The sequence below is a fragment of the Drosophila virilis genome, chromosome X (genome assembly GCF_030788295.1).
Source record: "Drosophila virilis strain 15010-1051.87 chromosome X, Dvir_AGI_RSII-ME, whole genome shotgun sequence".
Taxonomy (NCBI): Eukaryota; Metazoa; Arthropoda; class Insecta; order Diptera; family Drosophilidae; genus Drosophila; species Drosophila virilis.
This window is the reverse complement of record NC_091543.1, coordinates 19254841-19280006: the sequence shown is the minus strand read 5'-3', so window position 1 is coordinate 19280006 and position 25166 is coordinate 19254841. Positions and strand designations below refer to the sequence as shown.

At 37.7% G+C, this 25166-nt stretch overlaps 2 protein-coding genes across 15 annotated transcripts; one reads left to right on the top strand and one right to left on the bottom strand.

Moving 5' to 3' along the window:
* Positions 1–151: 151 nt before the first annotated feature.
* Tpst (tyrosylprotein sulfotransferase) lies at positions 152–11934 on the top strand. Of its 2 annotated transcripts, none has more exons than XM_032439669.2 (7): positions 152–684; positions 2851–2981; positions 6300–6540; positions 6676–6855; positions 7272–7408; positions 7504–7702; positions 11007–11934. In XM_032439669.2, the coding sequence occupies exons 1-7, from the start codon at positions 526–528 to the stop codon at positions 11442–11444; spliced, it is 1485 nt and encodes a 494-aa protein (XP_032295560.1). In that variant the 5' UTR covers positions 152–525; the 3' UTR covers positions 11445–11934. The 2 variants fall into 2 exon arrangements, with proteins under 2 accessions (XP_032295560.1, XP_032295561.1); XM_032439670.2 differs by having other exon boundaries at positions 7504–7664; positions 11007–11259.
* A 3971-nt stretch (positions 11935–15905) lies between these two features.
* Positions 15906–25166, bottom strand: up (Troponin T, skeletal muscle). Of its 13 annotated transcripts, none has more exons than XM_032439836.2 (10): positions 25020–25166; positions 22323–22370; positions 21486–21530; positions 19396–19419; positions 18247–18619; positions 17612–17830; positions 17455–17547; positions 17310–17390; positions 17113–17191; positions 15906–16248 (listed from the first exon to the last, which is right to left on the bottom strand). In XM_032439836.2, the coding sequence occupies exons 2-10, from the start codon at positions 22343–22345 to the stop codon at positions 16004–16006; spliced, it is 1182 nt and encodes a 393-aa protein (XP_032295727.1). In that variant the 5' UTR covers positions 22346–22370; positions 25020–25166; the 3' UTR covers positions 15906–16003. The 13 variants fall into 13 exon arrangements, with proteins under 13 accessions (XP_032295727.1, XP_032295731.1, XP_032295729.1 ...); XM_032439840.2 differs by lacking the exon at positions 17113–17191 and adding an exon at positions 16521–16599 and having other exon boundaries at positions 18250–18619; positions 21486–21527; positions 25020–25165; XM_032439838.2 differs by lacking the exon at positions 17113–17191 and adding an exon at positions 16521–16599 and having other exon boundaries at positions 18250–18619; positions 25020–25164.

Sequence of the window (25166 nt, the reverse complement as noted above, 5' to 3'; positions counted from 1 at the left end):
ATGCAAAGCAATCAACGTCATAAACAGCAGGAGCAGCAAGAACAGCAGCAAACCCCGGAGCTGGTATTGCAGCAGGAGCAAAAGCAAAGCGAATCCCAAACACGCATTCATTGCCGTGGTATAAAAGAACAACAACAACAACAACAACAGAACTAAGAGCAACACTAAGCACAACAAGCAGCTGCAACTTTAACCGGCACAGCTGAAAGCCAGCCAAGTGCAAATAGCAGCAGCAACTGTTGAAGAAAGCAAACGAAATTTTGTAGGCGCCTGTCGGCAGCAGCTCAAGAAACCAATTTACATATTTAAGCTTGTAACGTCCGGCAGCCAGAAGCGGACACACAGCTGTCAGTCGAAACAGTCGAGCAGTCGGGCAGTCAGTCAGTCATTTAAATCAATAAGGCAATACCAATAGACGGCTCCAATAGAGTGCACCGAAGCTGCAGCTGGATCCGGACTTTGGCTGATTGAAATCGAAAAGCAGTTAGCAGTTCACACCTCAGCTGGCCGCAAGCAGCTAGAAATATGCGGCTGCCATATCGCAATAAGAAGGTCACCCTTTGGGTGCTCTTTGGCATAATTGTCATCACAATGTTCCTATTCAAATTCACCGAGCTGCGCCCGACCTGTCTATTCAAGGTGGAATCCACAAACGATGGACCCTCACAAATGTTCCGTTTGGAGGTAAGCACACTATACTATACTAAATATATTTATATATATATATATCACGTTCATCCCAACAAACACTTGGACTTGAAATAAACTCAAGTTTATTTACTCTTGACTGCGTGTAGTATTAAGAAACCAACAGTGACCAGTGACCAGGGCGACGATTGTGAATGATAAATCAAATGTGGCAACAACAACATCATCAACGACACCATCTATGTGTCGCCTCTTTAGACTCAAAGGACTGGATAACTAATTTCATGTTGACTGCACACGCTGACCTTACCGCAAGCCATGCAAAGTCATTGGGGGATTTGCTGGTTATCGGATGGTCGAACACCATTTTGTAAACATTAGTTGGCCAAATGGCAACGAGAGCTGCAATTTTTCCTGCTGTTGGTGCTATCGTTTTCCACTGCGGTTGATTTCCTTGTGGTGACTGTAGTAAGTCCACACTCAAATCTGCAGCTAGTCAGCTGGAATGCCAGCACACACTCTATATGCGCGCACACACACACACACACACATATATATACATAGGGTGCTAGTCTGAAACTGATAGCTTTTCCAACCATTATTCGATTGCGAACTCGAATTTACGTTTCAATTAATATGTTGTGAAAATAAGTTTTATGCTTGGACCTCCATCTTCCAGCCAGTGAACTGGTATGTGTAGCCTTTTGAAAAGTAAATGTAATTGTATGGCAAATACAAAAGTTCCATTCAACTGTTTTTCGTCCAATTTTCACACTCAATTTCCACTAGATTCTCACAAACAGATAACCAGATAACCCAAGCAGATAACAAGCGTAAATAACTGTTCGTTGTGCACCGCAAACTGTTTGATATACTTATATTATAAGTATATACTATAATCATCAACAACGTTTGCTGTTCATCGTTCGTCATACTTGAGCAGCACTGTAGTGCACACATTGCTTTTGAAGTATTTAAGCCTTTTAATGTATCCAGCGAACTGCGTTCGCCCCCAATTTGTAATTGCCCAGATCAATAATTCATTATTAGGCCACAATCTATTTGCGCTCTGTCACATTTTTATCGCATCAAAGCAGTCGTCCGATAAGGTCCAGACATACAGCTCGAGTTCTGGCTTATCAGATTGATTAAAAATGCTGACTAAGAGGCCCAAATTGTGGGACTTACCACATTTGTTGACCAGTTGGGAGAACTCTCAGCAGCTAAATGTTACACCCCTACAAAGGGTACTCTATTCATTATGCGGAAATGTGGAACGCAACAATGCATATATGCATATATAGATATATTCCTGATCTACTGATCTGATGTATATATAAATGTATTGTCCGTCTGTCTGTTCCTGTGCAAAGAAGTCCCTCGGCCTTATCTTTTAATCCAAGCTGTGGTTCGTCTAGTTCATATATCGCAGTTTGGACCACCATATAATATAGCTACCACAATCCAATAATACCAAGAATAGGTTGAAATCAATGTTCGTGTATTTTTCTATATATCTCAAATAAACTTGATGCTGTTTGTATATGAACCAAATCAATTGAGTAATGAGATTTTTAATAGAATATCTTTATGTTCTTTGACCAAACTCAGCAAATGCAATCTACCTTTTATGTATATCTGTAGGCCCTATCAAATCGCAAATCAGTCGTCCACAAATGTATTTAATCTTCGGCATGTCGCTGACAGCCATTATTTGATGCCCTTGTTATATCTATCATAATTTCACGCATATTATCGTCGCAGTGGTTAAGGCGGCTCGTATTATGGGCTTAGAATCTCGAGTTGAACGCATTGCTTCAAGAATTTTTAACGACGCACGAAAATCCTTTAAATTGACATTAATGCGACAGGCGCGCCAAAGGTTAACGGGCTGCTTTTACCCATACACACACACACAGCTGTCTCTATCCATGCTTATGTGTGTGGGTGTGCGTGTGTGTGTGTGTTCCTACGCAAATTTAGTTGGCAGCAGGGCCGCTTGCCTCTGGTACCTTTGCGACATCCCCTCTATCCACTAGCCAGGCTGCCAGATGCTCATTCTCATAATTATCATCATTATCATCGTGGAGACACGTAATTTTTGCCTGTAACTTTTCTCTAATTTAATTTTTTACATTTCTTTTTTCTTGCTTTCGCCACCTTCTTGTTCCTGATGCCACGCCCACGTCAACGCACGCCCAGAAACACGTCACAGATAACAATAATCGGGTCTATGCATACTACCGTGGGATGCCATTAATATTCATAGGTGGTGTGCCCAGATCTGGTACGACACTAATGCGCGCCATGTTGGATGCTCATCCCGATGTGCGGTAAGTTTGCAACAGTCTGTCCTTTCACCTTCCTCCCCGCACTCTTACTACTTATGCAACCAACCACGCAACCCTTCTAGGGTTGATTCCCCATTCGCAACGTTTAGCAACGGCTACGATGGCACACAGTTGATGTCAACAGGTCGAGTTTGGCAGATTATCCAAACTTTATTCAAACATTTTCATTGCCTTTTTGATAATATTGGAGTTAAGTAAAGTTTTCTTTACTCATATATAAGTAGCATATTCATGCAACAACATGCAGCATATTCTCTTCTATTTTCAATGGTTCGGTTCACGGTGCGATCCACTTATTCATGAACTTCTCCAGCTACATCTACGAAGCTAGATTTTGGTTCGAGCATTTAAAAACATCGACACTATTGAAAAACTACAGAAATGTTGCATTATTATAATATAATATATTAAACGAAGCCTTATATTAGTATTTGAATGTATTAGTTATGAGACAAACCTGACTTGACAATATTTTGCCTAGTTACATAAATGACAAGGGCTTAGCATCATCGCGCTTTTGTATTCTGCTCTAATATTACAAAGTAAATCGATAGCATGAGAGGGCAGGGGGGGGGGGGGTCTTTATTTTTGGGGAAAGAGTGTTAAAAAAGCAAATCCTTAGCGTACAGTCGCAGCTTGTTTATTATATGACATGATGGATGGTTGGCACCCTCTGTCCACTTGGGTCGGATTTATGGGCTAGTCTGTGCGGTTGCTGTCACAGCATGAATTAGATTATTAAGTTTTTGTTACGCATGACTAATTAGCCACGAATTTTTTGCTGTTGACGTCCTTTGTGCCCTTTGTCAGATAGATGCGAGTGGGCGGCAACAAAATAAAATGTGGAGAGGGGCATATTAAAGGAGACTCCGCTACAGCACAGAACAAGTCGGCTGTGTGGGGGAGGGCTTGTTAGGTGTCGACTTTCGCCTTATTTTATTAACAATTTGCTTCCTTATTTTTTTAACGCGCTGGCTCCTCCCCGCCGAGTCCTGACTTCTGACTCGTACGTAGCTCGTGGCTCCTGGCTGCTGACAGCAGTCAGCGCCACTTTTACTGATGGCTGCACAGCACAATTTCCGCTATTTAAAAACTTACTTCCGCCCCGCAAGAGGCAGGTCCGCATTAAGTTAAACTTGTACCAACTCAGATACAGATACAGCTGGCAGTACGGATACAGATACGAGCATCTATGTGTATATATATATATATATATATGTGTGTGTGTGTGTGTGTTAAATCTATGTCTGTAGAGATGGGTCCACTGTTTTTACACTGCCCTCGTTAGCTTTTGTTCGTCCGATTTGCATATAAGCCACGCGCATGTAATTGCTCCCAGATTATATATATTTGTAGAGCTTTGCTGCCTTTGTCTAGCTCGAGTTAGTCAGGCAAAAATGTGGGGATACTATGTGACTCATGCCCTCGAAAAACTATGTTAGTTGAGAAATTTCCAGAGAGGGTTGCGAATGCCCCTCAGTGAATAGCGAGCAAATGGATTCCGCAAAGCAATAAAATCATTTAAAATATATGTAAGAATGCTGTAGTCGACAGAGCCAGACTTGGCGAGTATCCTGTACGCAGATGCCCATTAATTTGGAGCTAAAACAAATTTGATCTACCTGCGATATTCGAGCAGAGCTTACAAGCCAAATTTGCGACAGATAACAGAATCTTCCTTTCGCATAGCCTAAGAAAAACACGTCAACTTAATTTTGATGAAACACAGCGATACAAATTTACGAGTCAGCTTGAAAACATCTATCTATGAGTATTGGATATCCTTGGATATCTTAAATAGCGCAATTTAATTTAATATATGTATTACCTATATTTGTTCACTCGAAATGGGCTACAACCTGTTGATAAATGTGGTGCGGTTGAGGGACAGCTTATGGTTAATAAACAATTGAATTCCGAGCAGTTGCTGGCTTGCAGCAATGGTATTCATATACATATATATAAATATATATGTATATATATTTTATTTCATATTCCGTCAAGGCTTGGCAAGGCGCCCTGTGATGTATGCTATGCTAATTTATTTATTTATTTATTTATTTATTAATGGTCGACAAAACGAGTGTCTTCCTCATTATTCAAAAGGTTGTACAATATAAGTATATTCTAATAGCCTAGTTAAAGGATACAATTTTCTAAATAGCATCACCGACCGATGGAGGTGTTTTATTTGCCAGTCCGGCCAGCTGTGCCCCTTTTCACAGCTAATTTTGTCAGTGACGCTATTAGAGCCTACATCTAAGCAGAAGGTTGTAAGTAGGAAAAAAGTGATCTCAAGTGAAATTAAAAATAATCTTAATTTGCTAAATTAATAAAGAAAATACAATAAATAGGAAAAAAGAAAGTAAGAAAATTGTTAATAAAGTAAAGCAATGTAAGTTAGATAAAGAGTGTTAAGTGGATAGGACAAAGAGAAAATTATTGGGAAATCACCGACACGGTGGGGGAAAATTTTTTTTTTTATTTTTATTTATTGATGGACAAGCAGGCATTTATTAAATTAAATTTGCCTTGATTGCTTAAACCGTTTTCCAGACACATTCGTGTATATCAAATATTCATGCATGCCGCCAGAATCGTTTCCCACAAGACTCCACAATTATTGCCGCCCATAGAATGCAATTAAAATACTTGAGCATAAGCTGCTACGGCATGAATTAAGCCTTCTGCTGGCTGCAGTCATATTAATTTCCATTAATCAAATTTGAACTGATGAATGCTCCGCAATGTTCCAGCCATTTTGAGCCAGACATGGGGTCAAGTTATTCGTAAATCGCAGTTCAAGCGAATCTCAATTGCTGGTTCAATGCTGTTCATTTGCAAATTACATGAGGTTGCAAAGGAAATCAACTGTAAGGCATGTTGCTATATGCCCTGATTAAAAACCCTAAGGTCCGATGATTTTTAACGGCAGATGCTGCAAGCTACAGCCAATTTTGCGATTTTACTTGTCAATGTGAACAAGTGCTGGAGTCGAGCATCCGCTTTCAGTTAGTCGATTGGATTAGCAAGAGGCCCAAAGCTGCAGCAGGCAGCGGGGCTGCAGAATGCGGGCTAAGGACTACGGGATGCGGGTGGGGACTCGACTGGGCTCGGCTGTTGGCCAACTATGTGATATCAAACGTCATTGTTGTTTCGCTGTTTTGTAACATGACTTCCCATTCTCGTGCCATTTCCTCCCTATGCTCACTGCTCACAATTTACCTTCCCTTCACTCTTCGCATTTCCGGGCTATGCTGTGCACTTGCTTATTCGCTTTTGTATGTCTCATCCATTTAGCTGCGGGCAGGAGACGCGCGTCATTCCGCGCATTTTGCAGCTACGCTCGCACTGGCTAAAGTCCGAAAAGGAGTCGCTGCGCCTGCAGGAGGCAGGCATCACCAAGGAGGTCATGAACAGCGCAATAGCCCAGTTCTGCTTGGAAATCATTGCGCAACACGGCGAACCGGCGCCGCGCTTATGTAACAAGGATCCGCTGACTCTCAAAATGGGCTCCTATGTAATCGAGCTATTTCCCAATGTAAGCCAAACACACACACACACACGCACAAATTTATGTGTACATACATCCGCATGTATATGCATGCATATGTAACCCGATGTATATGTACTTTTTTTGCACGCACACTTATGCACTGTTGTTTCATATTCGCAGGCGAAGTTTCTATTCATGGTGCGGGACGGACGGGCGACAGTTCATTCAATTATATCGCGCAAGGTGACAATCACCGGCTTCGATTTGGCCAGCTACCGACAATGCATGGAGAAGTGGAACCACGCCATCGAACTGATGCACGAACAGTGCCGCGACATTGGCAAGGATCGCTGCATGATGGTAAGTAGCGTCTGCCAGGTACCAACTGGACACATGGCACATGGCTGGGCAACGTGCTCAGATAAATTCATATTTCCTTATTCAATTACCTAAACCATTATATAAGTGGATACACAATTACATAAGCACAATTCTTACTTAGCTTATTAAATAACACAAGAAAAGTCGGTTGGGTATCATTGCTGATGATGTAGAGTAATAGATATTACGCGATATAGATATAATGCGCATGGTGAGGTCAGTTATTTTTTATATAATTCCGTTTCATTTGCTTTTTTTTTCTAAATTGCAATCGATGTCTGCTCGGTTATTATATAAGTGGTCATAATTACAATTAAGTATGCATTACTTTTAATACTAAGTATTTTATTAGATAATTTATTATGACTCAAATTTATATATTATTTGTTTTACAGGTTTACTATGAGCAGCTGGTGCTGCATCCGGAGGAGTGGATGCGAAATATCTTAAAGTTCTTGGATGTGCCATGGAACGAGGCGGTGCTGCATCATGAGCAGTTTATCAATAAACCCAACGGTGTGCCGCTGTCCAAGTGAGTAATGCCATGCAGCAGCTGGCTTGCAATATCAACTAATTGCACTGTGCCCTTTTTTCATTTTGCTCCCGCCACCGCGTTCGTGTACGCAGAGTGGAGCGGTCATCGGACCAGGTCATCAAGCCGGTCAATCTTGAGGCGCTGTCCAAGTGGGTGGGCCATATACCCGGCGATGTGGTGCGCGACATGGCTGACATTGCGCCCATGCTCTCCGTGCTCGGTTACGATCCGTATGCGAATCCGCCAGACTACGGTAAGCCAGATGCATGGGTGCAGGACAATACATCTAAGGTATGTGCAACAAACAATCAGACAGGCAGACAGCCAAGCGAGCAGATGGCCCAACAGACAGACAGGGCGTCAGTTGGACTGACGTTTAGTCAATCGGTCAGGCGCAATGCACACACAAAGGCTTCAACATCAGCCATTACCCAATTCCATTTCCATTCCCGTGCCCATACCCTTTATACCTTCATTTCCCATAAGCCATGCCCGAACCGGATATCCCCCAAAGCATTCAACATGGCGGCCATCCTTTTTGTTGTCGTCCCAGTTAACATTCTCTGTTGCCATCTTCATTGTCCTTTTTGTGTGCTCGCCTCTGCTGCCACAGTTGTAGTTGGCGTCGTTGTCGTTCCTGTTGGCTTCTGTCATTGCCATATTTTGCACTTTTGCTTTGTGGCAACCATTTCAGCATTGTTGGCCATATTCGCAGATACCATTTTATTTATTTTTTTTTTCCTTTTCTTTTGCAAAATACTCTGTAACCATACAAAAAGCTAAAGCGGGTAGCTTAAAGAGAAGTGTATATAAAGCTCAAGCATGTTCTTGTTCAGCTGCGAATGCTGCGCCTAACTAACCCTTTGTCTGTCGGATCTTGAGAGACAGTAAGAGCTTAAAATAAAGTTTAATTTTCATTGTGCGCGCTTACTAATTATTTTATTTTTTAATGTGCACTTATCCGGCATGCAATTCAATTTGTTTCTTTTTCATCGAGTACTATTAATATTAATAAACACTTGCCTCAATTATTGCATAATGTAAAAGACTTAAATATCGAGCATATAGCTTTATCTCCAGTCCCGGATGCAGGATATATTAAGCTCGACTCCAGTGTTCCGCATCATTAATTTCAACATAAAGCGCACTTTGTAGCTGGGTGCACGGTATCTGCCAGTCTGGTCAACGCGATGCGTGCATTTGTACTTGTTACACTTGATTTTGTATATTTGTGTTTTGTTCGTTTCATTGTTTGTTTGTTTGTTTCTTGCACTCGCCTTTTTGCACTTGTGTTATTATTATTATTTCTTTTTTTCCCTTTTTTTTTTTTTGAATTTTTATTTATTCCAGCCACTTTAACATGCGTTGCTGCTATTGTCGCCATTGCTGTTGCAGTTGTTTTTGAAGCTCTGCTTCCTGGGGGCACACACACACACATGCAGACACACACGCACGCACGCAGCCAGTGCACAGTCACATCGATAACCATGATAATAATGACGTTCGGCTACCCATTGATTTTCAGATACATAACTTTAGGGCACGTTTAGTCAGCATATATGCCATAAACAAACATAGTTCAGATTGTTTGCATTCATTTGCCGCCTGTTGCAAAGTGTTTTGCATTTTTATTTCATTTTTTTTTATTTTTTTTTGAATGTAGCTAATTTGGTAGACTGAATGCTGCAGCTGTTCATAAAACAAATATATAACCACAACTATGTATATATGGTATATATAAATATAGCTTATAATATAAAGTATATTAATATGCACATGAGCAGCATACTACATACTTAGTTGCAGGGCTTATAAAGTGGTTGCTGAGTTTAGAGGCTATGAGAAGGGCTTTTCATTATGAGCCAAATAATATATTACATGCAACTGCTGCCGCCCGGCTCTGTGAGTGTGTGGCAACAGGCAGCAGACAGCAGGCAGCAGGCAGCTAGAACTAATAACTGCCGCGCATTGCACATCCTGTTAAGTGGAGTACCGCGCAGCAGCTTACGCCACGGGCGCGTTTAATTAGCGGCTAATTAATTAGAGCTCAGCGCTCAGTCGTGTCGAGTCGAGTCAAGTTTTGTGGGGTGTACTGTGGATGCCGCATCCTTTTGCAGGCCGCTTGATTGCGACTCCGACACCATTGCTGGCTTGACAACTGGCAACCGGTCGACATTCGCTCGAGGACTGCTCATAAATTACAAATTTGCAAGCAACTGACAAACAGCTGCTGCTGCTGCTGCTGCATGAGTTGCCTCTTACGGTCGGACGGTTGGTTGGCTGCCAGCTGCAGGTGTTTCAGGTGTTGCAGGCGGTGTAGCTCGCGGTTCGAATCCATGTGACTGAAGCTTTGATTTTTTCGATGCTGTCATGTGGCAGCTCGACTGTCACAACTCCAATTTCTGTATTTTACAGTTAAAATCGGTGGTGGTTGCATGTACGGCAGCGCGCCATAAATGGCAATTTAAGCAACAGACATATACCTGTACATACATACCTGTATATGCATATGTATACATATGTATATATGAATATGTGCATACACATTTGCTATCAATTGAAATGCCAGCAACAGAAAACCAAGCACAAAAAGTCCTGGATTGCATGCCACCACCCCACTTAAGCTATTTGACTGGTGTGCCAACCACACACATACACATCCACACACACACCACTCACACCGACACCCACATGCCAGTTTGTCGATTTGTCGATATGTTGCGGCGTCAACTGCAATTATAATCAATTGAGAGGGCACCAATTATATTTTATGCGCGTAATTTATGTTAATTGCAAATATCAGAAATAAGTTGCCTTTTGCCGCCACGCATGAGTGAATGGGAGGATTTGCTGGCAATGTTATCAAAGTTGTTGGCATATTAATTTCGTGCAAAAGTCAAAAATTAAATTACAAATTAATTAAACTAGCATATTTAATGAAAGCAATGATTCAGAGCGTCAAAGTCTGAACGTGCTAGTCATGCCCAATTAACATTTGGAACTGTATAAATGGTATTTTCGATGTGGATAAGCATTTGTTTAATGAGGCTTTAAGGGCATACGCTTTTGGGGAAACGACCTGCCGTCATCTGGCACTAGATTTCTATGCCAAATTATAATATCAAAGTCGGAACTCGTCGTGATTTTCGAGATGTTGCAAGTTGTATAATCATTTCATGTTGCCGCGCCTCGCACTAAGCGTATACATAATTATGCCAAAATTTTAGCAATTTAGGCGTCGCATTTGCACTCAATGTGCCAGCTATTTGCATACGTGTTGCGGCTGCGGAGTGAGTGTTTGTTGTGGGGCTAAGCGGGCTTTGGCATTACAATGCATCGGTTAATGTGCACAGCACAACAACAACGACAGCAACAACAACCTGAACGATAACATCAGCAACAAACAACAAATGACAGCTTATAAATAATATAAGCAACAGCTTCTATTTTGCAAACGTTCGAATTATGCATGCGCATATAGAGGATGTATTTTTATGATATCAAGTATAACAATGTTGGCTAAAATATGCGCACCTACAGTATTTGTCTATATAACTCATTCGTGTTTATATTTTATGTAATGTTTTCCATGTAGCTAAAAGCCAACCGAATGTTATGGGAAAGTAAAGCAAAGCAAGTCCTGATGATGGAACCCAAATCAGATGATAACAACATCAACATCCACAACAACAACAACAACAACAACAATATAAACAATAATAATAATAATGAGGATAATACCATTGAGAACAACAATAGCCACAGTAATGTCAACAACAATAACATGTTAAATATCAATAAAATAATACCAGAGCAACAACAGCAGCAGCAGCGTCATCATCAGCAGGTTGATCAGGAGCAGGAGCAGGAAGAGTCACAGCTGCTGCAGCAGCGGCATCAACAACAAAAACAAAAGCCAAAGGATGTCATCACGATAAAGCAGCTGCCGTCAAACTACAACAGCAACAACAATAACAACAACAACAACAACAACAATGGCAAGCAATATGTCGGTGCACTGGAAGACACATGATATCCGCATATACCCATAAGATTACCGCGCGGCAAACATTGAGACGACACACGGCAAAATGACAGCAACAACAACAACAGACAACCATCAAATGTTAGCAAACCAATTTCAAATTGTATTATCAAGAGTGTAAGCACATGTATGTGCATCATTTCCATATAAATACGTAGATGTATGTATGTTCATATATAAAGTTATATATACGCATATGCATTTGTTATATATGTGCTATATATATATATATATATTTGCTTTCAACTGTTGTGTGTGTTGTCAGATGAAATTATTAAAAAAAAAGCAAAAACGAAAAGGAAAAGACACAATTGCAATGCCGCATACAATACACAATATACACATACATTTATACATATACATATATTATTGATGTACACATAAGTTAAAGATGATTAGCATATACCACCAAAAAAGAACATAATAATTAATAAAGATAAAAATTGTTGCAGGGCGCTCACTGCTAAGCTCCTCTTAAGTACTATCCCCACACTATTGTTATAACGAGTAAATTGTACATTTACATATATATATATATACATATTTAATTTTTATATAGCCTTTGGCCATTTTGAAAGGTTTTTATAAACGTTTTTCGGGACTTGTGTCCATTTAATATCGTTTGATGCTCCTATTTTTTTTTTTTTTTTTTCATATTGTAAGTCATAAGCGTAATTTAATTTTGTACAGTATGCAGAAAATACAAGCTCTGGTTTTTAATATAATTATGAGAATCTTTTTACACATCTTACTCAACTCGGGTTTGAGTGCTTCATCAAATTCTGAATCTCAAGCTATTAACATGTCTCACCCTTCAGAGCTGGGACTCACAACTAAGTGCTCAAAGTATATTAAAAAAGTGTTTTTTTTTTTTATATAAATTTTCTTCATATACACAAGCTCAGCTTTTTTTAGAACACGTTTTAAAACTAACGACATGTTTATAATGTTGATAAAACTTACAAAAAAAAAGGAAACTAAAACTTAAAGAGCTTTTAATATCGATATTTCAAACACATTTACAGACGTTCGTGTATGGGTTTATACTAAATTATAAATAAAAGTTTATCTTGAAAATGTTAAAGCATAGCGTAGAATTTTTTTTTGTAAACCATTTTGTTGCAATAAATTGACTGAATGTATAAACATATACACATATATATATGTTATACGTATAGATCTATATAAATATACACATATGTATATGTGTTATGTATACACATACAAACTTATATACATACATATAAATGTCTAATGTTAATTAAAGTTGTGTAATAGTTTAAAACTTATGTGCGTGTATATGTGTGACATATAAAATGAGCTCGTATAAGTAGTATAAAACAGGACTAAATAACGCGCCTAGGCTTAAAATCTAAGAGCTGTTGATGTTATAAGGCTTACGTTATATAACAATAATATTTGGCGAATGTTTTATTTTAACAGGCAGTGTAGCGCGTACATACACACACAAGCTCACATTTATTGCACTACTGTCCGTCCCCACGCGTGTGCGTGGTGTATGAGTGTGTGTGCGTGAAAGGGATAGAAAGCATGTACTTACTGTTAGCTTTAGTCCGAACTTTTTTATTTTGTTTTTTTTTTTTTATTGTTTTTGCGCATTGTTAAAAAAGAAAAAAAAATAATTGCTGACAATAAATGAATAAAAAATTTGCAAAACACATACCAAAAAAAAAAAATAAAAATTTAAGAGTACAGCAGAATTTTTTTACAACATATACTTAACCTATTGTCAAATATCGCTGTCTGCCTCACTCTCGTGGCATACACGCATATGGATACGTATGCTTTAAGAGTTTAGCAAAGTTTATAAGTACTATTCAAATATATATTTAGTGTATGTATGTAAACTAATTGTGAATGTGAATGTAATCTATTTTTATTAGCTTTTTGGGAAAATTATGTTTTAAATATTTACCCTAACATTATTAATTGGCAGTCGCTGCACATATGAAATAGACCCTAGCATAAGATAAATACGACTATGTCTGTACTTGTATATAAGTGAATGTCATTATAATATGCGCATCTTGCAACAGTGTGTGCGGAGGGAGGAGCAGCGTGCTTGCAGCTGACAGACAATCAAAGCTCAAAGATACTTAAACAAAATACATACATAGATACATACAAATGAATGTTTAGCAAATTTATAATGTGTTTACCAAAATTACATCTAAGCTGTTTGCGTGCACACGCTGCAAGATCCAACGAAACGAATGAATGCATACTAATTAACAATGCCAGAGAACTGTCATCAAATCAGAGTATCGTGTCTTTCAATAAACAAATATACACACATTGCAAAATAATATAAACTTAAGCAAATTGTACAATATTTATTAATGACGATAAAAAAACAAACACAAATTAAAAATATATTAAATATATTCTAAAAATTAAAAAATATTATAAATAAATTAAATAAAAGTTACAATCCAAAATGAATGCACGTCAATTTCGCATCATTTAAATTGCCCAAATACTGACAAGATTAATATATACAGGATATTTATTGGCATTAAGAAATTCTTTACTGTTTGAAAGATATATTTTTTTATGTTCGTGCGAACTTCGATATTCGATTGGTATTCAAAAATTCAAAATAAAATTTTGAACTAATTTAAGAAAAACGACAAAAATTGGATTCTGAAATCCTAATGTGTAGCTTTCAAATTTAAATATATCCTGCAATAATTGTCAGATTTTCGTATGGCATAGTTTCAGTACTTGTACGGATCACAACTCTTGATTGGCATTTAAAAATTTAATTTTTATACCCAGAACCCATTGAAAATTGTTATAAAGGGTATGTTTTTCTTGCAAATGTATGTAACCCCGTAAAGGATATATATTCTTGATCAGCATCAACAGCCTATCCGTCCATCTGTCCGTCCGTATGAACGCTAGGATCTCAGAACCTATTAAAGCTAGAGCATTGAAATTTTAGCTGTAGGTAACTTGCTCCGCTTCCAAGCACTCGGTTAAAATCGATATCGAAATCCTGTTTTCTTAGCAAGAGCAGGAGTCACCTAATTGATATGTAACTTCTAGAATAGTATATATATATATGTATATATATATATCAAGTATCTTTCAGTTTAAAGCCACAATGACTGAGAATACACGAATATTTTATAGTACTATAAGACGTACTGCTAAAAATTTCATCAAGATCGTTCAAGAAACATAAAAGAAAATGTGTATTGGTTGCCCACGTGATTGCGGCAGCTAGCGCAAATTCCAAGAATTTCTGTATACATGTACGCACACACATTTATGCGCATCTGCTTCGAATTCTATCAACAGCATTGCAGTTGCGATTGTATTGTTTTCTGTGCTGTTCTTTCCATTCGTTTTTAACTCATTAAGAATAATTGGCGTGGCTGTTGGGTAGGAAGGCGACAAATAGCGCGATCTGTTGGGAGTTCGAACCCTACCGAGGGAACTATGTGTTTTTTTTTAAGCTGGCGTGGCTGTTAAGTAGAGTCAGCAAAATCGAAAAGTGGTTACAACACAGGTTCTTGTAAAATTGTATCACATTCTGAAATCAATGCTTTGTGAGCTCTTATTGCAGCTCTCGATTGGCAATCTATAAATTTTGACAAGAATTGCATCTAAATTCTTGTAAGAATTAGATGGATTCTAAAAAGACAATTTTGATTTCAAAATTTAAATATATCTATTTAGATGTTTGAATGGTAAAGCCTATTGAACTCATAGAGATCACGATTATCGGCCCAAACTAATAAATGTACACAAAAATGAGAAGGGCCACAAGCCTGTCACTGCTATGCGATATAAGTTATGGTCAGATTTCTGAAATTTAAACAATTTTTGATTCGTACGGACCGCAACTCTCCGACCGACTACATAAGAACTTCATGTATTGAGTGTAATTTTAAAATTACTGTAAACTAATCAAGCTAGTTTTAACTGAATATATCCGAGCAAAGTATAAGCACAGCCCATACTGTGCGATAAAGCAAACCTTCTCGCATACATGGAGTCAACAGCTTTTGAGAGCTGGTCCATCAGGCTTCTGAATAACGAAGTTAATGCGGGATTGCTGACGGGTTCGATCCAAGCGACAAAGAAATATATTGCAATCATGGTCGGTGCTTTACTTTTTGCCAAAAAGATAACCCAATATCTGTAGAGGCAGCCCAGAGATTAACTGAAGATCATCTATTTTCGACCCGCACTAGTGTTACAGCATACACACACACAAACAAAATAAATTGTGCATAGATATGATGGTATAACACTTTAATTTCTTGTTTTTTGTTGTTGTTGTTTTGTAATTTAGGTTTTTTCAATTGGTGTTGTTGATGTTTTATTTGGAAGAAATGTACATTTCTTGTTCAATAAAAAAATGTGGTAGTTTTCATGTTTGCTTCTTCTTGAGTATTTTGAATAAGCTAATAATAACTATTTAGTTCATTCTTTTACTTTTATTAAAATTGTTGGCTTTGGTTTTTCTTGTTTGGTTTTGTTTAAATGTAGTTTTACGAAAAAATTTATTTATTTATTTATTCTTCTTCCTCCTCTTCTTCCTCTTCTTCTTCTTCCTCCTCTTCCTCTTCCTCCTCTTCCTCCTCCTCTTCTTCCTCATCTTCCTCGGCCTCCTCGTCTTCCTCCTCGACGACCTCCTCCTCGACCTCATCTTCATCTTCGACGATGTCCTCATCGGCCTTGGCATCCTCCTCGCCCTCGGGTGTCTCGGGCTCACCGGCCTTCTTGCCTGGTCGTTCTCCGAACCACTTTGGCAGTTTGGCTATATTGGATCGGGCAGAGAAGTTCAACATTAGCATACCAAAACATAAGGTTTGTAAAAGACATTCATAGATCACAATTTGGACATGGAAAACATGGCACGACAATGAACAAAATGATGACTGTTAAATAATAGTGTTTTGCTGTTGTCGCCCCCTGTTGATTTCCCTGCGGTACGGTCACAGTTACAATTTAAGTAACCACCAGTACCATGATGAGCTACCAGACTATAGTACAGTGCCAGGTATGAAGCTAGGCAATTGGAGTACATACATTTTTGGCGGCCGGTGTATTGTTCCTTCTTCTCGTTCCAGATCTTCTCGTTTACATCCTTGGTGATCTCATCCCAGCCCTGTGTCCCAAAGTGTGTGTGCGTTTATGTGTAATTATTATATTTTTGTTTTGTTTTAGTTTATGCGAATGTGACGAAATAGTACAAAACACGCAAATACAGTTGACATTTATAAAATATAGTATACAGAACATAGAAAGAAATAAAAGAGAGTAGACGTTAAGTGTGTTATCGTTAGCTACGAATATTGTGAATTGGTCCCCCAACAAATCTAATATACCAAAAAAATATGTTAACTTTTCGCACTGACTGTCTGGCTGATCGTCTGATAGACCGTCTGACTGTCGGACTGACTGCCTGGCAGCCAAATATGGTTGAATTGCTGACACAATGGATAAGATTTTGGTCACTTTGGCGGTGCCTTTTATATACATTGAACATAGTATGTATGCAGGTGGTACGAATAGTACAGAATAGTACAAAAGACATAGACATAATATACGAGTAGACATATTATACGTAGACAATGAGTTTGAAGAGAGTCTCCAAAATGTATAAATTGTACGCGCTTACATTTTGTGCGCTGAGTAAACCTTTCCTGTTTCTCCTGCCATGTTTTTTCTAAGTTTTCCGCATACACCGTATTATAGCCCTATATAGGTGATATATAGAGAAAATTACAAAGAAACAACAACCCGTTGTTTTGCTAAAGTTTCTTAGAACAACCCGCGGCTAACCAAAGTGTCAGCCCTGGCAACCCGAATACTTACACCCTCGAAGAGCTTCTTCTTGTCGTCATATGAGCGGGTATCCACACGTCTCTCATATTTGGAGGCGACTTGAATCTTGGGCTGCAATCAAATGAGAAGTGCTGTCAAAATAGAGCAGTATGATGACAAGGGGTTAAATTCTTACCGGGTATTTGCCAGTCAAAGCTTCTGGGTCGAGACCCTTCTTCAAGGCTTTGTGCCTGAGCTGTTGCTTCTGTCTTTCCTTCAGCTCTTTCAACTGCAAGCGGGCGTCATATTATTGAAGACACTGTACAATTGTACAACTGTATCTGTATACTTACATCGTAGTCCTGACGTTTCTGCCTTTCTTCCAAGTCATACTTCTCAGTTTCCAATTTGACGATGAGCTCCCACAGTTCCTGGGCCTTCTCACGCAGCTTCTGCTCGCCTAAGCCTTCGATAGCGAGGGGCTTAATGCGGAACGACAACGAGATCTTCTTCTCCTCCTCCAATTGTTCCTTAGTCTTGTTACGTTCCATGGCGGCGGACGACAGTCCCAACTATATGCGTGCAATTTTCGATTTTTTTTCCATTTATAATTGACACATTTCGTTGTGTGTTTTGGTTTTTTTTTGGATGTGTGTGTGTGTTTTTTTGTATGTTTTTTTTTTTTTTGTTTTTTAAACAACAACAACAACAATTTGTGGTTTGGGGGTTGCAGGTTACGGTGGTACGTGTGGAACAGGTACGGTTTAGAGTAAAAGACATGTATTGCAAATGACAGATTAGCAAAATTGTGGTGTGTGTGGGTTTGTGTGTAAAATGAGATTAAATAATTGAAATGGCAACGAACGGATACGAATCGGAAAAAAAAAGTACGAAATATACAAGAACGTAGAGGTTGGAACGACAAAATACGAGAATGGTTTGGGGAAGTGTATCAGTAGGCTGCATTTATGGAATTTAATATAATTACCACGCCTGTCTCCTTCTTGGCAATGGTGAAGTTGGGTCCCTTCTTGTCCTTGTCCTTCATGGCCTGCAACATGGCTTGACGCTTCTTTTCGGCTTCCTCGAGACGCATGCGCTTCTCTTCAATTTCGCGCTGCTTCTTCTCTTCAGCCTCGCGGACGCGACGCTCTTCCTCCTCCTTCTTGCGCTGGGCCATCTTTTGCTCCTCCTCGGCACGCGAGATCTTGCGCTTGGCCTGCTTCTCCTTCAGTTTCTTCAGCTCATCCTCCTCCTTGGCTCTCTGTTTGCGCCATTCGCTGATGTATTCTTTCAGCTGTTCATCGAGATCGGAGCGCTTCTGGTCCTGACGCTTGATGAACTCTGGATCGCCCTCACCTCTGCACAGCACATCAAACAGAAAAAACAATTAGTAATTGCCTTGAATACGTACAAATCGTTTAGCTGGCTAAACTAACTAAGCTTTACGTAGGGTACGACTAAAGCTAATATATGTATTTAACCCTAAAATTAATTACAATTACGTCAAATTGACTTTGAACTCTTGTTGATTATTAAATATTACGAGTATTATTTATAATTTTTTAAATGTTTAATATCCGCTTCACTAGTTTAAATATGTGCATAACTACATAGTAAATAATATTTATATATATATATATATTTTTTTTTATATTTATGGACTGGTTAAGAACTGAACTATTAGTGACCATTTCAAGAAGCATTAGATCTACAAGATTGTTAGTAATATCAGCTACGGGGCAGACCCAGAGCCCGATCTGGGCAGCATCTAGACTATACTAGATAAAAAGTAATGCAAGAACACACCAAAAATGTGAGATATAAATATAAATTGCACTATGGATTGGATGAGTAATCTATATACAGCCGTAGATAACCTATGTATGTATAACTAGGTCTAGTAGTAAACATGTGTGGGGAGTTGTGCATACTACAGAGGTCGAATTGATTGCAACGATGGTGAGTTTGGTGAGTATTCGTTTAGCAGGCAATATAATTAACATATATACATAGACTAATAATATTCGAATAATAGTATTCGAAAATGGCGTCAGCTTAAGATATCACTAAGAATTTAGTATGTGTTAGACTTTACATATCATTTTTGTACACATTTCGTATGGCATAAACTTACTCGGCTGGTGTCTGAGGTGGTTTTCTATACGTGAGGCAAACATGGAGGTGGTTTTGATATATTTGGTGGTTTTGTGTTTCAAAAATTGGTTCGTTTTTTTTTTATTTATAGATTGGCACAAATTCACGATGAAGTACGCAAAAACACGTGTTGGGTTGAGAGATTTGTATTTTTTTTTTATATGTAACAAAAATATTTATAGTTTTTTTTTTTTTTTGTAAATTGTACAAACAAAAAAATCGTTGAAAAGAAAGAGAAAAACATTTTTGTTTAAAAAAAATTATAGAAAACAATTATTGTTGTTGCAACAAAACGAAAATAGTTTAAAAACAATAATTAAATGTAAGTACATATTTGTTGTTTGTTGTTGTTTTTGTTGTTGTTGTTTTCTGGCATGTTGTAAATTGTAAATTCTAAAACTAAATTCCAAGCAACGAACTGTAAGCTATTTATACAAATGTTCAAAACTCAAACTGAAACTGGAACTTGAACTGGAACTGGAACTGGAACTGGAACTGGTGCTGGTCTTGAATGATCAAAAATAAGTTTTGCTGTGCTTTGTACAAAATCAATGAAAAGGTTTTTATTTTTTGGACGGTTTTGTTGTTGGAAATGAAATTCGAGCAACGAATATAACAAAATTTTGACTGGGCGAATTTTGGTTTGCGAACATTCCGGTTTCTCTTTGTGGGCTGTGCACATTTCCATTCCTCCTTAATTTGTTTTTATTCTAATTTTTAAAATCCTTATACAAACACAAAGCACTCTTCAGAATTCACTATGCTTTCAACTGCAGCTGCAACTGCGATAAGTTCTTAATTCTCAAAAGTTCCTTATATAAGTATATACATTATTGTTTTGGAGCAACTGAGCAACACCGTTAAGCTTGATCCCTGATCTAGATATTGACAGCAACCGAGCCGCTCTGAAATCTCAGGCTAGACATTATTTTCCTACACATTCGTTTCGTTATCGGTACTTTAAAGACATAGGAATATTATTTGGTAACGCAATTACTTACTTCCTGTAATAAGAAAGAGAAATAGAGAAACGGGGAGAAAGAGAGAGAAAAACAAATGTGATTTAAAATTCATGTCTTAAATTCTTAATTGGTTGAACAAGAAGCCAGGCCAGCGATAGGCGAAATTTACTTTTGCGTTTTTTTTTTTTTATTATTTTTTCTCAGAAATTTTGAATGGTTTTATTCATTTTTCAAATTTTGGAGGAAAGGGAAAGACATGTTACGGCTACGATTACAAATACGAATACAATACATGTACATATACATATACATATACATATATATATATATTTATATATGTGACTATATATATTTAAATGTATACTGAATTTTGACTGGATGGGCGGGGTGTTGGCGGGGTAGGCAATAGTATAGCTGGGATACACATAAAGACAGCTTTAAATATGTACATAACGTTTGCCAATTTGGTTGTTCGGAATTTGGAATTTACTCTGATATGTTTTGGGTGCGGTTCGGGAAATAATGTGGATGTGTTATTATTTTTTTGTAATTGTTTGTTGTTTGGTTTCTAAAATGTGATTTCATTGCTTGTGTGGATATGTATGTATGTGAGTTAGTACATTTTGTACAAAAGTTTTGTTCAGATTCTTCAAATAATAATTGATATATATGTATACATATATATATATATATATATGTATATATATATATATTTATGTATAGGACAAGATATAAGTACGAGTACAACAACACAGAAAACAAAAACGAAAAATAAGAAGGAAAAAAATGTACAAAATAATAAAAAAAGAAATGAAATAAAAAGTTAATTAATTACAGACAAGTACACAAAACAGAAATGTTGCGTGGGATATTTTGGGCATTTGCACATTGACTTTCTAACATTTTTATTTTTTGTTTGTTTTCATTGCATAACAAACACAAATACAAGGACGTATACAAACACAAATTCAAATATGTAAAATACACACATATAGAAATATTTTTAGGTATGAAATTAAAATCAAATCATAATTGTTAAGAAAAAGTAAAATAGAAAAGAACACCAATCGAGTTTTAGCTGCTCAGTTTGGCCACAAAAACTACTTACGTCTCCTCTCTGGTCTCCTCGACAACCTCCTCCTCTTCGGAACTGCTGGCGTGTTCGTAATTAAACGATGTGTATGGTTTTGTGCAAAAAACAATATCACAGGTGCATTTTGGTTCGATTTGGTTGAATAGATTGGATCGAATTGGTTGGTGTGTATGCAAGATAGTTGTTCGAGTTGTTCGATTTGTTCGAGTTGTTGTTGTTGTCAAGTTGTTTGTTATTGATTTCGAGAGAAACGAAACGACAACATTAGCAGTTGATTGATTAAAACATTTGGGATTGGGTATTATGGTTCACAGAGTCCCGGAGTTGCCGGCATACGTAAATCATATCATATTTTCATGTGGTGTATTGTTGTATGCGGATGGGTTGGTGGTTGGGTCCAAAGTGGGGGGAGTGTGATGAAAGTAGAAATTGTGTAAAAGGAATACAAATCAAACATGTGCCATAAAAAAAACTCAAAATCCCAGTGTATTTTTAAAACAAACACACGTACACGCACACGCACACAACTACAAAAACTGTGGCATGTGTGTTGAAGTTAATCAAATATTAATTTAATTTAAAACTAACAATATATACATATCATATCTAATGATCTGTAAGTGCCCAAGTTTAAAGGTTTAATAATTAGTTATTGGCTTTCGATATCGGATATCCTTAGTACAAACTCTCATCATTAATTTAAATACGCAGTTATGCCAAGAGACACACTTTAACTTACTACAGCACTGATCTCAACTGTTGTATGATTAAATAATAAATAATAAACGTGCCGCGGCGCACGTGACGCATACTTAATATGCCTGCTATTGCCTGCCCGGGATATGTACTTACGTGTATTCCTCATCGTCGGACATGGTTACGGTTTAGGATTGAAAAAACCTAAAAAGGCAAGAGGGAAACAACATTGATTAATTACGGCTCACACATCTCACTCATAATGTTATTGTTACGATTGCTGTTGTCACAGTTCCAGTTAACAGCTAACTGTTATATTATTATATACTGTTACTGTTCACTGCTCGGCCTGCTAACTGCTTACTGCTAACTGCTAATTGTCAATTGCAGGAACGCCAGCAACAGCAGCAACAACATTGGCTAAAACCAAAATAGCCACAGCCTCCTCCTATTGTTGTTGTTGTTGTCATTGTTGTTTTCGCCTTGATATCGCTCTATATTTAGACAGGGGCAGTATCTGTGTCTGTATCTGCATATGTATACATTATATGTATGTATATCTATGATATATCTATGCCTGCATGCTGTCATAAGACACACACACACACACACACACACACTCACAAATGTAGCCATCTTTATTTTTATATAGCCGGCGACAATATTGTATCAGATCATAATTTGTGCGCCTCTTACAAAATTCGGTTATTTAATTTTATACACTCTTTCTGCTGCTGCCTTTAGCTGCCTCTGTCTATGTGCATACATGTATATACATATATATTTATATATGTTTATATATACCGTATGAATGTGTGTATGTGTGTGTATACGTGTATCTTATTTTGCTTAATTTTTGTGTTGAGTTTTGTGTAAAATGCTTTGGCTTTCTGATAAAAATAGACGGCGCGTATTGAATTTCTCTAACGACGACCCGCTAGACTAGACGAAGCGCTTGAAGAGCTTTTACGATTACTTTCGATCGGGAAACGTTCCGATTTTTACCTTGGCACTAAATCAAAGGCAAACTGCAAAACTCCCAGCCAAGACACAAGATAAATAAAACTAAGCTAAACTCTGACTGACAGCCAAATGTCAAAAAGTTGAATGCAATTGTCAAAATGCTCGACAGAAGAATGCAATGCTATGTAGGTGTGTGTGCGTTTGTCGAGAGTCTGTCTACGATTTCATAATTACAAAATTTATATATATGTATATATATATATTTATGCATTTTTCGTGCTATAAAATCGGGTCACAAAAATATGGCTGCATGTAAAAATAAATGTACACACATGTATTGAAATGCATATTGAGAATGCAAAAATTATTTTTACCGATTTTTCTGACACCAGGTGCAGCCAGTGCGTATACTTAACATGACAAACGCTAATAACTCTTAGCGCCTTTTGGTGTTAATAATTTAAGGACTAGTTAAACTTTTTAACTATTTGGAATTCTTTCTTTTTGGGACAAACATTTCGTATAGATACTATACAATCTATGAGCTGCTCAGCTAGATTTAAATATATATATAATGCTTGCTTTACAGTTTCAATTCCTGCCTTCTATTAACTATAAATTAAACATCTCCTACGTTCTGTTAATTCATTGTTTCAATCATTTTGCAACATATTGAAAATCTGTTGAAACTAGAGCAGCGCAATCTGCTGGGTAAAAAATAGAAAATTACGTTTCTGTGCTGTGTGCACTAAATATAGAAATTTTCCAGCGCCGATTTGGATTTGTCAGATATCAGTGCGAGAGCATAAGTGTGTGTTTATATATATATATATGTGTGTGTGTCTAGCTAGATTTGTCTATGTGCGTTTCGTGAGTTATGCGCGTGGGACTATGTGTGTGTGTGTGGGTGTGTTAGTGTGTGGGTGTGTGTGCTTGGCCAACTCGTGCTGTCTAGAGGCGCCTGCGCACTGTGGACGGGACAAAGCTGCCTCTCTGTGTGTGTGAGTGTGAGTGTGTTGGCCATTTTGCCAAGGTAAAAACCAACACTGCCAGGCATACACGCACACACACACACACACACACAAACGCACTGGCATATACAGAGGCAAAAGCGCACAGCTTATTTTTAAAATTTTCAGAACGCAAAAATACAAAAGGAAAATACAAAAAAGAAGGAATTCTTTGGCTTTATATCTGCGAGATCATATAACACTTGGCTCTCAAAGCGCTCTCATTCTGAGTTCTTTCGAAATTGTTCGTATTCCTGCTTGTTGTTGTTGTTGTCGCTGTACTGTTGTTGTAGCTGCTTGTGTTGTTGCTGTTGCTGTTGCTGCTGACTGTTGCTGCTGGCTGTTGCTGCTGGCTGTTGCTGCTGTTATAGTTGTTGCATTTGTATATTCGTTTTTGTTGTCGTTGTACTTGTTGTTATAAGCCCTAGGGCAATTATTTATAGTCTTTGCCAGGCATTGAACAAAAAAAATGTACAAAAAATATATAGAACAGAAAAAAAATAAAATTGTTTGATATTCAAAATTCAATTTGAATATCATGTCTGTTTTTTTTTTTCTTTCGCATTTTTAATTGTTTTACACACTGCGTACGTGAATTGTTACTGTGCCTTGTCACTTGGAAAAAAATTGTATTAAAAAAATAAAAAAAAAAATTGAATTTTCAAGCATATGCGCACACAGGATTATATAAGATCTGCTTCTTCAATCTTTATGCATTTGTTTGCAATCTGTTTTTTTTTTTTTTTCATAAATTTCTTAGACGTTTTCTTTATTAGTTCAACTCGCAAGGATTTATGTCCAATTTTGATAAGTTTTTAGCTTGTTCGATAACTTTGTAATTTTTTTTCAGTTTTGTGGCCAACACACTTGGCCAACTTACTTAGGGAAAAAGAAACAAATTGAACTCTCAACTAAAGTCCGAGCAGCTGACGTCGTAGGAGCGAATGCTGCGGTTCGACTAAACAGACTGACGATCCAAAGCGATGCTACACGTTATGTTAAAGAATTTTTTTCAGCTTGCGGAAAA